This window comes from Bufo gargarizans, chromosome 1 (assembly GCF_014858855.1).
Source record: "Bufo gargarizans isolate SCDJY-AF-19 chromosome 1, ASM1485885v1, whole genome shotgun sequence".
Lineage (NCBI taxonomy): Eukaryota > Metazoa > Chordata > Amphibia > Anura > Bufonidae > Bufo > Bufo gargarizans.
Window position 1 is genome coordinate 333,382,862 of NC_058080.1, and position 15,048 is coordinate 333,397,909.

Sequence of the window (15,048 nt, forward strand, 5' to 3'; positions counted from 1 at the left end):
TCATGTCCCCTCACTATTATAGGGTGTTCAGGTGTCATACGGTTGAGGAACGAGGGTATGCAATTTTCTACCATTGAGATTTTTGCAAAGGCTGAGCAGTAAGTGAGAGCTAGGGCTGTTACAGGGCTTACCCTTTTGTTCCTTAGTTTTGGATCAAGTCAATTGAATCTTCACTTGTGTCTTCTAGTTTTCTGTAACACCATCCGTGACAATTAATCAGTATGTGCTCTTATTATAGATTTCTTCATCATCCTCGGACGGCTCTCCTGCTGTGGCTGGCTCACCTGCCAGGACCCACTCACCAGTGGTGGACCAAGTGGTGGGAGGTGGACCAAGCCCAGACCAGGGCTGTCAAGAAGTGTGTTTCTGTGTGTCTGTGTGTGTGTATATATATAATATATATATATATATATATATATATATATATATATATATATCTATATCTATATCTATATCTATCTTTAAATCTATATATACACATTCTGGTTAAAACATTTTTTGTTTTTGTTTCAGCAAGGATCCCCCAGTCGCCTCCAGAGTCTGCGGGAATGAGCGTGGCGGTCGTAGACATGTAAGTCTTGATTAGGCAGTTCTAATTTGCATTTTGTATTAGGATTTACAGTAAATTTTGCATTTCCTTTTCTTCAGGGTTCCAGAGGCTCCACCAGGGAAGATGAGGAGCTTGGGGTCCCTGCCATCGATAACCAGCTCATCATCCAACTGGTGGAGGCGCGTCCATCATTATTGGACCACTCCGAACGCCACCACGCTAATCATCATTGGACCCAGCGGCTCTGGAGGGACATATGTTCGCAACTTTTTGAGACCTGGGGGGATCTAAATGCGGCGGCTCAGGAGAAATATGTTAAGTACAACAATATGCATTTTACTACATTTATCTTGCTCTTTTCCTTACATCATGCTAAATTAAATTTTTATGTTTCTTTCTATAGTCAAACTGGTTACCACGCATTGGCGATCTATCCGGGACGCTTCAGGAGGGATTTTAACAGGCCCCGAGTGGCTCTGGAGGAACTTCAGGGACCACATACATCCATACAGCGGCCCTAGGGTTCTTACGACAATGGCACCAAGAAGGTAAGTTTTTTTTTTTTAAAGGGGCTGTCTTTTTGCTCCCCTGTTTTGGCCAGTACCCTACAGTCAGAGGGACAACTGTTCTCTCCGTCTGAGTGTAAGGGGCTGTCTGAGACAGCGGAGCGTTTGGCTCTCCTGTTTTGGCCAGCCCCCTATGTTATAAGGTAGACATAGCATAGAACATGGTTGTTGTTTTTCAAAGGACAATTCTTTACTTTCCTTTTTTTTTTTTTCTACAGCACTCAGGAGCCTGAACAACCCCCTGAGGCGGAACTGGAACAGATCGCCAGCGCTAGCCCTCCTGTCCCTCATGCATCGGCTCAGGACAATCCGGGTCCCCTAATGGATCCCTCCGCTCAACAGAGGCTCTATGGTATCTGCCAAAATTTGAGAGCCCTGGTGAGCAGGCAGAGATCCGGTAGGCAAAATCGAACTTGTAGAGTTAGTTTCCAACGCTCTAGAAGGTTTTGCCGATCAGAAGGAGTTTAGTGCTGACTTGATTCGCCGCTGGGAGGGGGCGGAATCGGCGATTCAACGCAGCCCAAACTACCATTATGGGCTAAACATAATCATTTTGATGAACTTAATGACGCCCGAGCAGTTGCATGAGTTTAAGATCATGCTAGAGAACGGGTCTGTGGTGAAAATAACCTCGCCACTGAGTTTTGGAGGGGCCTGTTTGCCAGCCACTTGCCTCAGGACTATGGCCCATATACTAACTTTGAAGGAGAAGACAGACCGGCAGTACAGCCTAAATATGTAGAACTGTTTTTTGGCAGGAAAGCCATGCTTGCGGTCGGCCAAATGTGACTTCCATGGAATTCGGGGACCCCTGCTCGGATCTGGGTGATTTTTCTATATGTTGTTAACCCAGATCAGAGCTATCAATGGATGTATAAATTATGGGGCTATGGGGGGATTTGAGGTGGTTTCTGTGTTTTGGGGAAAAATGTGTGTTTTCTGCCTGTGAGTGATTAAGTTAGCCCATTAGGTTTGGTAATTGTATCACAGGCAGAGCCCATTGTGTTTTGGTAATTTTATTTTGTTGATTGCATCAAAGACAATGCCTATTCTGTTATTGAGTGCGTCACAGGCAATGCCATTGTGTTTGCTAATTGCGCCCCAGACAATGCCAGTGTGATTGTTAATTGCGTCACAGGCAATACCATTGTGTTTGTTGAACGTACAGTTTAAACACAAAAACTATAAAGGCCCCTTTCACACGGGCGAGTATTCCGCACGGATGCAATGCGCGAGTTGAACGCATTGCACCCGCACTGAATCCCGACCCATTCATTTCTATGGGGCTGTTCACATAAGCAGTGATTTTCACGCATCACTTGTGCGTTGCGTGAAAATCGCAGCATGCTCTATATTCTGCGTTTTTTCACGTAACGCAGGCCCCATAGAAATTAATGGGGTTGCGTGAAAATCGCAAGCATCCGCAAGCAAGTGCGGATGCGGTGCGATTTTCACGCATGGTTGCTAGGAGACGATCAGGATGGAGACCCGATCATTATTATTTTCCCTTATAACATGGTTATAAGGGAAAATAATAGAATTCTGAATACAGAATGCATAGTACAATAGCGCTGGAGGGGTTAAAAGCGCTAAAAGCGCTGAATCAAAACAATTTGATTCAGGACCAAGCAACAAATACTGCAGACTGAAACTGGTAGAAAGCATATCAGTGTTTTACAAGAATTCCTTTTAAACCACTCATCTCAATCTGCCAACGGCAAACAATTAGTCCAGTTAACTGGAAAAATCATTTTAATCGGATGAAAGGGCTTCAGCATTTGTCAAACACATTTGGGTCCTTGTATAGACAAAGGAAACAAACTAAGAAAATGAAATTCCCAGTAGTAGTTTTCTCCCGTCTCCAAGAACCTAAAATCACAAGACAGTCAAGAGATGATGTTCAAGTAAGTGAAATCTCCCAACTAACCTCTTTAGTTTATGGTAAATTTTATCATATTTCTACAACTTTATATATCAGACAAATATTATAATCTATGAGCACAATACCCAGGTCAATATCGGTAAAACCTTCTGCATTCAGGGCATCAGATGTATTTTTGTCTATGTTTTCCAAGCAAAGGCTTGCTAACTGAGGTTCATCAAATAGACGAGCCTAAAAAAAAGAGAACAAAAAAAAAAAAAAAAAAACACTAGTACACAACTGAAAAAGTACAATTAGTAAAAAAAATAAAAAAAATATTGAGAATGGTATAGGTCCATGAAGGATTATGAATAATTATACACATTGCAATCACCATTATTAACTATTACATTTTGCACATACCTGAGTAAGTAACATGAAAGCATTGTCAGCACGAAGGTTCTTCTTAAGAAACTCTACACAGTGTGCCTCTAGCGCTGGCACCGCATATTTCTTAGCTGTGTACAGAGTAGTCATTACAGTCTCTGGACCAATCTGAACCTCGTCAGAATACAGGAACCTTAAACAACATTTTTAAAATTAGTTTTAATGCACAAAAACTTATGTACACATGTAAAAGGTCTGTGTGATGCAGTAAATCAGAAATTTTGAAGGACGAGTAAAGAATTTTAAAGGAGGGACCTAGGTTCCAGTATATTTGATATATCTCCTTTAATCAAACTATTGAAATTAGATATTTTTTTACATTTACAAATGGGTCGTGTTTATCAAATTAAACAGATATACAGTACATGTTTGACCATGTATGCCCTCTATATGATCACATGCCAAAGTGGGATGGCATATATAGTTGAAGTGATTAATGGGTTCTGGACATGTATAGGGAAACACAAGAGTACAGAAATAGGAAGATGGACTTACAGTTGTACATTATATATTGGAGACACAATCTTAGATACAGGTTCACAGACCATGTACCGCCTCTGAAAAGGGGTGGGAACAAGAAGCAACTTTTAAAATAAAGAGATTTGTTGGATATAGAAGGTGGATACATTAGCCCCTAAGCAAATGAATACAGAATTTAACTACGGGGTATTTATAAGGGTTTTCCAGGACCTCTGTATCGTTCATCAGTATGTGATCCGTATGAGTCCAACACAGAGACTCCTGTAAGCACCACTTCCTTCTCGCAGCTTACGAAGCACAGCACTGTATATTGTATAGTGACTGTGCTTGGTATGGCACTCCCTGCCGTTACGTTCTGTCAGTGTCATCTGCGTCATCGTCCTCCTGCTCCTCTCCTGTTGCTTGGTCAGAAAAACTACCAAATTTTTTATATAATTCCTGAGGGTTTATGTCCTCCTCCTCCTGTGCCAGTTCAGCCTCCACATGCCTCAGGTGGCTTTGAGATGTAGGCGCCACATCATATGTACCCTCGCCGGTCAGATTTATCAGCATCCCCTCCAGGATGTGAAGGAGTAGAATAAAGTGCGCTCCTCAGGGCCTGAGCACATGGCAGGTGTCACACATGAGCTGCAACTGTCTAACGTTAAAGATACAAGGGGGAGTAGTACTGTCCACCAGACTGAAGACGTGTGACATGCAGGACGCATGGGTCAGCCCTAGCAGGTACAGTGCAGACACAATGTTCTTCGCGTTATCGGTGACCATGGTTCTTATCTCTACTTGGCCAGGATTCAACTTCTTGGTTGATGAAGCAGAGCAGTTCCTCTACGGTTTGCCCAGGTGCGTAGTGTATATTATTATGGACCATAGGTACAGTTGCACACGTCACGCCATGCATTGCATAGGTGGTATGCTGCAGGACTACTCTGAACTGTGCCTACATTGGAGGCGGAGGACAAGGTGGAGGATGAGGAGGCAGAGGAGTAGATTGGCACAGAAATCCCACAATTACAACTCGGAGGTGGCTTTTCCATTACCTGGCCAAGTTGATGGTGTGCCCAGGCCAGAACCACATTTAGCCACTATGCCGTAAAGGACATACACTACTCTCAAAAAGTTAGGGATATCTGGTTTGCAGATGAAATTCCAGGATGAACCTAAAATGCACTCTAAACTTTACAGGTGAACTTAGCATGACCTTCTCTAAACTTTTGAATACACATGTTCCAACCTATGGGATCAGCTGAGTAGAGGCTCTTAACTCTGCACCTCAGAACATTAATGACCTGAGGGCCAACCTTCAAGAACAGTGGGACGCCATGCCTCAGCGGACAAAAAGTAGACTTTTGAAAAGCATGAGACGTTATTGTCATAATATATCACTGTATATCACTGTAGAGTGAATTTTTTACGTTGTCCATAAATTTCACCCAAAAGCCAAGAATCCCTAATTTTTTGTGAGTAGTGTATATTGTTACTGACCATAGTTACAGCTTTACACGTCGGCACTGGCATGAACTATACCAGACGCCGACAGGCTCAAGTAATGGCCCATCTTCTGGTCAACATACGTGTGCAGCTTTTTTAGAGAAGCAATTACAGCTTTTCTGAAATCTCCATGATATGGAAAGGTAGGGACTTTAGTACCAGCAACTTGGCCATGTGCACGTTCAGCTTCTTCACCATTGGATGCGTGCACAGATAATGTTCTCTCTTTGCCATTGCCTCGGTGATCAATTGCTGGCAAAACACGTGACGAGGAGTAGGAGGAGCATAATGAGAAACAGACGAAGATAAGGAACAGCAGCTTCCTTCTGCTGAGGTTGAGGAGCCTTGACTGCTGAAGGTGTGTGGGCTGCTGGGAGATGCGGTTGCTGCGTCAGGCTGTACCACTACATTCGTGCCACAGTTTTCACAGGCAACTTTATGGTGACACTCCATGTGTTGACACAGAGCAGTTCTGCAAACATTAGCACCCTGATTACGTTTCACATTCTGCCTATATATCCTGCATACTGCCGCGCTGACGTCCTCCAGTGACTTGATAAAATATTCCCACACTGCCGAGCATGGCATTTTACTCTCACCACTCCGTAAGGATTGCCTGTCTCTGCCCTTATGAATCCGTGCACCGCTAGTTGTTTCCTGACAGGTAGGCTCCTGAGTAGCAGATGGTCTACCCAAAGTGCGTTTGGCTCCAGATCTCCCACCCTGCTGCCGTCCCACGGGTCTGCTACCACCCTCACCCCCTTATGATGCCCAATCTTCACCCGTCTCCCACATGCGATCGGCTACATCATCATACACTACTGTCTGTCCGTCACTTATGTCACACTCACAAGTCTCACGGCCACATCCCTGACCACTCGCAACACATGCTCACACCCGATTATCATCATCGCTAGCTGCACGCCTAAGGGAGGAAACAGCAGACCTCTCCTCCAGCAGCACACATTACAGATGTAGCAGCGCTAGCGATCACTGTTTTCGCATAGCATCACTAACAAATTGCGACTTCTTCTCTTTCACTATGAAGGAAACACCAACTGTAACAGCAATACATAACAAGGCCAGTAGATGGCAATGTTAACGTAAAATATGTAATGACACTACACTATGGCTGATACTCCTCCGCAACCTTTCTCCACACATTGCTCCACATCTTACCCACTACTACTCTGCTGTCTGAGTGGCTACATATTCAGTTTCTTTAAGGCCAGAGATTATGTGGCAATTCTGTATCAAATAATCTTCAAAAGCCCTCACATTTGTAGACAATAGCTGGTTGAACCAGCGGCTACAGCCATGGCGAATCTTGCGCCTGGTACTTCAGGAGCTCCTGTCCGGAGGTTCCGAAGTCTTCCTGCAGCGGGAGTGGGTGCCTGCCCCCCCCCCCATATAGATACATACTTATACACAATTTAGCCCATCAGCACCCAAAATATATATACCTTTTTTTCCATACCCAGTTTCTATTAGTTTTTGCTTTAACTATTTTTACTTCTTATTCTGAGTGAAATAATGTCAACAATTATTTCGTAACACTGTCAACATATAGGAGCCAAGACTGCTAGTTTATATATAGATATACCAGTGATGGCTAACTTTGGCACTCCAGCTGTGGTGAAACTACGACTCAGCATGCTCCATTTATTTCTATAGAGTTCTGAGAGCAGCCAAGCAAGGGGGGCATCTTGGGAGTTGTAGTTTTACCACAGCTGGAGTGCCAAGGTTAGCCATCACTGAGATATACATACATACACACTCCTGCGTTGCTGTTTGGCCACTTACATTCACACGTGTGGGCCAATACTGCCAACCACATGTGTGTATAAACACACACACCTACATCCTCGGCCACCGCCATGTTTAAAAATAAATAAATTTTATGTGGCTGTCTTACCCTGACGACCACTTGGCGAAAACTGCCAAATACAATGAAACCAACCGAACGTTTACACATTTTACATTGCCATGTAGGACATTCTATTGAGGATGGGTGGTTAGTGATGACAGGTTGTCAAAACAAAGTTTGGTTTTCTATCTACTGTATCTCTCTGTCACAGGAAGATCCTAGTGTACTTATGTATTTAAGCAGTTATACTGTACAACTCTCCAGAACCCATTAACATTGATTGGCCTTCTACCAGTAAATTTCTAGTAATAAAAAATGACAAAAACATAAGTGAAAAAAACCGCACAAAAACCCTTTAGATTAAATAATTTTATTGTTTAAAATAAAAAACATATATACAAATATGTTTGCATACTCATATGAGAACAAAGCAATCATCTAAACCTTTGTATATATGAAGACACTGCACTAATTTTCAAGTATTTTGTTTGTATTTACCGCCTCCAGACCGCCTAACGCAGGATCACGTTCCGTAGGCAGCAGTCCCAGGCACAGTCAAGCATACAGTACATGAAAATTGTAGATTTACACTGAAGGCATCAAAACTATGAATTAACACATGTGGAATTATATACATAACAAAAAAGTGTGAAACAACTGAAAATATGTCATATTCTAGGTTCTTCAAAGTAGCCACCTTTTGCTTTGATTACTGCTTTGCACACTCTTGGCATTCTCTTGATGAGCTTCAAGAGGTAGTCGCCTGAAATGGTCTTCCAACAGTCTTGAAGGAGATGCTTAGCACTTGACCCTTTTGCCTTCACTCTGCGGTCCAGCTCACCCCAAACCATTGCGATTGGGTTTAGGTACGGTGACTGTGGAGGCCAGGTCATCTGGCGCAGCACCCTATCACTCTCCTTCATGGTCAAATAGCCCTTACACAGCCTGGAGGTGTGTTTGGGGTCATTGTCCTATTGAAAAATAAATGATGGTCCAACTAAACGCAAACCGGATGGAATAGCATGCCGCTGCAAGATGCTGTGGTAGCCATGCTGGTTCAGTATGCCTTCAATTTTGAATAAATCCCCAACAGTGTCACCAGCAAAACACCCCCACACCATCACACCTCCTCCTCCATGCTTCACGGTGGGAACCAGGCATGTAGAGTCCATCCGTTCACCTTTTCTGCGTCGCACAAAGACACAGTGATTGGAACCAAAATTCTTAAATTTGGGCTCATTAGACCAAAGCACAGATTTCCACTGGTCTAATGTCCATTCCTTGTGTTCTTTAGCCCAAACAAGTCTCTTCTGCTTGTTGCCTGTCCTTAGCAGTGGTTTCCTAGCAGATATTCTACCATGAAGACCTGATTCACACAGTCTCCTCTTAACAGTTGTTCTAGAGATGTGTCTGCTGCTAGAACTCTGTGTGGCATTGACCTGGTCTCTAATCTGAGCTGCTGTTAACCTGCGATTTCTGAGGCTAGTGACTCGGATGAACTTATCCTTCACAGCAGAGGTGACTCTTGGTCTTCCTTTCCTGGGGCGGTCCGTATGTGAGCCAGTTTCTTTGTAGGGCTTGCTGGTTTTTGTGACTGCACTTGGGGACACTTTCAAAGTTTTCCCAATTTTTCGGACTGACTGACCTTTATTTCTTAACCACCTCCCGACCGCCTAACGCACCGATGCATCCAGGAGGTGGTTGATTTGTTCCTCCTGGACGCATCGGTGCGTCATCTCGCGAGACGCGAGATTACGTCACAGACGGCCCACGCATGCGCATCGAGGGCCGGCATTTCGTAGCCAAGTATTTCGTCAGCAGCCTGCCGGCCACGATCATTGGCTGGCAGGTTGCTGATTTTTAAAAAAATCCAATCAGCAGCCATTTAACCCCACATATTAGTAAATATGATAGGGTTATATGGCTGCTGTGCTCCTCTGCTCCTTCTTTTGGTCAGTTGGTTCCAGCAGAGGAGCACACATCACTGTGAGTACCCACTACACCACATACTAGCCCCAGATCACCCCAATTAACCCTTTGATCGCCCCTGTCAATCACTAGTGAAAGGAAAAAAGTGATCAGTGCAAACTGTCACTTTTTTTTTCACTGGTATTGACCGTTAGGTTTCAGTATAGTTTAGGCCCCTTGGTTAGGTAGTTTAGGGATCGGTTAGCGCCCAGCCCACCGCACCGCAGTCCGTTATTCGCTGATTAGCGTATCGCTAATCAGCATTTGTACTTTTATAGTATCTGGAAGTGATCAAAACTGATCACGGTCAGATCTATAATAGTACTAGTGTCACTTTAGTTCTCCCTCCACCCAAAACGCAGTGTTTGCCCGATCAGGCCTGATCGGTCGCCCACACGTGCGTTCGCCCACGCCCGCCCCACCGCAGTGACAAAAAAAAATTTTTTTTTTTTAATCGCTGCACATTCACTTTACACGCACTGCGGCGATAAAAAAAAAATCAGGTTTGATATTTTTTATCAACCGCAGCAGCCTCCGGTACTTCGCTAGCCTCATATTTGTAAGACAGGCTTGCTTTTTTTTTCTTGGGTAGTCTCAGGGAATACCCCTAAATTTAGTTGCCCACATGTCTAACAGGGGGTATTCTTCTGAAGAGGCCTACAGGCTTCTGACCCAGTCGGATGAGGAGTGGGAACCCTCATCTGATGAATCCAGCGGGTCAGAATACGAACCTGTAGAAAGCAGTGGCTCTCTGACCCAAAGTTCGGACGAGGAGGCTGAGGTCCCTGATAGCAGCAGGCGTACCCGGCCCCGTGTCGCTAGACCGCAGGTTGCGCAGGATCCGCTTCAAGAGCAGCAGAGTGGGGCTGGTGCTGTCGGATTACGTGGTGAGGCATACACCAGCAGCCCAGCCCTTCCTGGACCTAGTACCAGCACTGCCGTAGAACATGGTGAAGTAGCGAGCACCAGAAGGGCAGTTGAAGCTGGTACGGTGGCACGTGCAGTAGTGACCCCATCGCAGCCACCGCAAAGACGTGCCCGTAGAGCCCCTAGAATCCCAGAGGTGCTGGCAAACCCTGATTGGCAGTCCCCAACTTCAGCCGCGCCTGTAGTTCCCCCTTTCACCGCCCAGTCTGGAGTTCGGGTTGAGACAGCTCAGATCGGTTCGCCCCTGGGATTTTTTGAGCTGTTCTTGACTGCGGAGCTCTTAGACTTAGTTGTGGCAGAGACAAACCGGTATGCCACACAATTTATAACCGCTAACCCGGGAAGCTTTTATGCCCAGCCTTTCCGGTGGAAACCAGTCCAAGTTTCCGAAATTAAAACTTTTCTGGGCCTCCTCCTCAACATGGGCCTGACAAAAAAGCATGAATTGCGGTCATATTGGTCCACGAACCCGATACATCACATGCCCATATTCTCTGCTGCTATGTCCAGGACACGATTTGAGACCATCCTGCGTTTCCTGCACTTTAGTGATAACAGCACCTCCCGTCCCAGAGGCCACCCTGCTTTTGACCGGCTCCACAAAATTCGGCCCCTCATAGACCACTTCAACCTGAAATTTGCAGATATTTATACCCCAGAGCAAAACATCTGCGTAGACGAGTCCCTTATACATTTTACCGGGCGCCTTGGCTTCAAACAATACATCCCAAGCAAGCGCGCCCGGTATGGGGTCAAATTGTATAAGCTCTGTGAAAGGGCCACAGGCTATACACACAAATTTCGTGTCTATGAGGGACAATATCAGACCCTGGAGCCGGTCGGTTGCCCTGACTACCTGGGGAGCAGTGGGAAGATAGTCTGGGACTTGGTGTCACCCTTATTCGGCAAGGGGTACCATCTTTATGTGGACAATTTTTACACAAATAGTAATTGTAAAAATGTAATACAGGTCGGCTCACCCCTGATTCCAGCTGGCAAGGTGCTCCACCCTGATGTCGCACCCCGATCACCAGAAATAATGTAGTAAAAATTGCTAGGGTGGCGGCGCTACATAGATGATATTATTTTCATTTGGCAGGGAGATAAAGTCGGCCTCCACACCTTCCTAGAAGAAATCAATACAAATATATACAGTCTGAATTTCTCTCACAATATTAATCAAGAATCAATTGAATTCCTTGATTTACGGATCACCACTCAGATGGACCACTATGTGTGTACCACATTTCAGAAGAAGGTGGCTAAGAACAGCTTCATTCTCTTTTCAAGCTGTCACTTACCCTCTTGGCTATTAAATATACCAACTGGCCAATTCCGAAGAATTAAGAGGAATTGTACTAATCAGAGTTTGAGGAAGAGGACCTTAATATGAAAGAGAAATTTCTCTCAAAGGATTACCCCGAGACAGTAGTAGAGAATGCTCTAAAAAAGGTCAGATTGATGGATAGGAGAAAATTCTTTGAAATTAACAAAGAGAAGACTGATAAGTTCAAAGAAGATGACAAATTCCGCATCATACTGCCCTATAATGCACAGCATAAGAAAATTGAACAAAGTATTAAAAATCATTGGCACCTAATACAAAAAGACAAAATTATAGGTCCACTAATCCCACCAATACCGGAGATAGTGTACACGAAGCCCCCTAATCTAGGTCTGAAGGTAGCACCATCAATAAAACAACCAACAAGAGAAACCGGTTCCATTAATAAATGGTTAAATAGGAGTGGGTTCTATAGATGTGGATGCTGTGTGAACTGTAGAAATACATCCTTTACAAAGAAGACCCAGCGGGTAAAAGCGACACAAAATGCCTTTGAAGTTGAGATAAAGACTCTTCTCACATGTAACCGTTCAAACGTCATCTACATCATAGAATGTGCATGTGCGAAACAATATATAGGCAGGACGAAAAGACCTTTAAGAATTAGGATAGCGGAACATATAAACAACATTAAAAAAGGGTATGAAAAACATGTACTATCTAAACATTTCAAAATAGTACACAATCAAGACCCTACAACTCTGACCTTTGCAGCCTTTGAACAGATAGAACGTAATTGGAGGGGAGGCAACCATATTGCCCGAATGTCTAGGGCTGAATCTAGAAGAATTTTTGAATTCGGCAGCCTGGCTCCGGCTGGGCTCAATGCCGAACTGGAAATATTCGGATTCCTGTGAGGGTCTGGACGACTTCGGTCCACGAGGGGTACTAGTCGGGCTGTCTATCAGTACTATGACCCCTCCTGGGCTGCAGGTCTCCATTCGTATACCATCTAGTTACCCTAGGCCTCTATCATCATTCAATCTGGTTGTCACCTATCCTCAGTTCCCTCCTCTGTCTAAAGAACTTTTGGGGTCACACTATGAGTCCCCCAAAGAAAATGCTTTGTGTTAAAAAGGTTTTTTGCTGTCACTTTCTAGATGGATCTTGCTGGATATGGAAGTAAATATTTTAAATCATACGGTAAAAATTAAAAAATCTTTTTTAAAAATCTTTTTAAATTTGACCCAAAACAGATGTCCATTAGATAGGACATGATTTAATAAAAATTTTATACATATTTTTATAAAAAACTTTTTATTCATAAACATCTATTTTTCATTCCTTGTTTTATTATTACTATTTCATATATTGATAAGATATTGTATGAATACATATTGATTAGAATTGTATTAAGATCAAGCGACAATAGGATCTTACAGTTCTTTTATACAAACTCATATTGCAGTAAATTATGCACTTCTATTAATATAAAAGGACAATGCAATCAATATGCATAACATTAAGTATGGATAATGGCTGAGAAGAACTTTGGCATTTATTGGACAAGAAAACGCAGGATCATACATAAAAACGCATATAAACCGCATTAATACCGCACTTAATGTTAACCTGGATTTGAGACATTCAGATCCTCCTGATTCTCTCCAGGTTTTCTCTAGAGCATTCCTTGTCAACTACAATGAATAAAAAGGAGGCAAACTAGTCAGATCCAACAGAGCCACGGAGGAAGAAGGTAGATACCCTTCGAAACGCGTCTGGCGTGGACCAATTGGACCTGACTATAAACCGCAACAGTTTGCCACTTGATATTGGACAGAAGAAAGCGCTTTCCAGGACTTTAAAGCTTTATGGACACTAAACAGACACCTATGTACGTGACTGCACTAAAAGAAAGGTGGAGCACGTATCCTAATTAAGGACATCCAGGTGAAGCTGCAGCGGAGCTGACCGAACATTACCAGCACTGTTACCCACAACCAGGACCTGGTAGAAACACGGTAATATACCAGAGGAGCCTGTATTCAAAACAGCCAGGCCGTATGCTACTTGGGGTTTAGCGATCTACTTTACCCAGAACCTCCACTACGTGGGACGCCACGGTGAAGACGGCTGAAAGCCCGCATGTGAGTAACAGAATAAATGACTATATGTGCACATAACACCGCTCAATAGCTCCACTGCCGAAATAACTAAGTATCACTGCTGCGCTCTATAGCGGCACCAACTAGAGATTCGCCGGAGTAATACATTGTACCAACTAGAGATTTGCCGGACTGATACATTGTACCAATTATCGCTGCTGCGCTATATAGCGCTATTAACTAGAGATTCGCCGGACTGATATATTGCACAATAGAATATATATGCTGGAATAACAAGCCGTTTCTCAGGAACTCTTTGTTACATCTAGAAAGATTGAGCTTGAGGATAAAACTCCACAGATATTTTGCACGTTTGCACATTATTGCAACCAACTGAACACTTCTAGTCTAATGCACTTTAATATAAAATTTGTATGTATATCACCTAATTTTGGTTTCCTTATACTTTATGCACTGGTCACTTATTTTCATATTTTACAATTATTTGATTATGTGGAGTTAAAGGAGACTTCTGTTCCAGAGAATAAATATACTTGCTAATATAGCTTGCACAAATCAGACTTTACGGATATTATATATGATCCTCGGCCAGTACACCCAGGCCATATCATATTATTACCAGTGGACATACCACAATATATTTTATCAAGTATATTTACTTTTACTAATTTTATCAATTTTATAGATATATTATTTTAGCAGATTTTGATCTGTTTTGGTGTTACTTAAATAAACTACTGTCAATTAAACACTGCCGCATTGCCTACTCTGTGACCCAGATTTTAGAGTGCCCACCCTAGCAATTTTTACTACAATTTTTACACAAGTGTGGCCCTCTTTAGGCATGTTTCTAGAACGGATTGGCGCCTGTGGTACCGCGCGGGCTTCCCCCAACGGCTCGTTAGCACCCGTCTTGCAAGGGGGCAGAGGGCCGCACTGTGTAACGAAGAACTGCTCGCGGTGAAATGGAGAGACAAGCGTGACGTTTACATGCTCTCCTCCATTCACGCAGACACGACAATACAAATTGAGCGAGCAACCCGTGTCATTGAAAAGCCCCTCTCAGTCCACGACTATAACCTTCACATGGGAGGGGTGAACTTCAATGACCAGATGTTGTCTCCGTATCTAGTTTCCCGCAGAACCAGACGCTGGTATAAGAAGGTGTCTGTATATTTAATTCAATTGGCTCCGTACAATAGTTTTGTTCTCTACAGTAAGGCTGGGAGAACTGGATCCTTCCTCAAATTTCAGGAAGAGATCATCGAGAACCTCCTGTATCAAGGAGGTTCCGTGGCCCCATCCACCAGTGTAGTTAGCCGTCTACACGAGCGACATTTCCCCAATGTCGTTGCTGGTACCTCAACCCACCCGTCACCCCGAAAAAGATGTCGTGTCTGTAGCAGGAGTGGAATAAGGCGTGACACCCGCTATTTCTGTCCTGACTGTCCTGACCACCCTGCCCTATGCTTAGGGGAGTGTT

The 15,048-nt window shown here is 43.7% G+C and overlaps 1 protein-coding gene across 3 annotated transcripts in view; it reads right to left on the minus strand.

The window, feature by feature from the left end:
- BTBD2 (BTB domain containing 2) overlaps nucleotides 1-15,048 on the minus strand; it is a 628,196-nt gene that overhangs the window by 443,772 nt on the left and 169,376 nt on the right. For all 3 annotated transcript variants that reach the window (XM_044306182.1, XM_044306197.1, XM_044306191.1), the window contains exons 3-4: nucleotides 3,401-3,557; nucleotides 3,124-3,229 (exon numbers count right to left, since the gene is read on the minus strand). In XM_044306182.1, the coding sequence (XP_044162117.1) occupies nucleotides 3,124-3,229; nucleotides 3,401-3,557 (263 nt within the window). The remainder of the gene's footprint in view (nucleotides 1-3,123; nucleotides 3,230-3,400; nucleotides 3,558-15,048) is intronic.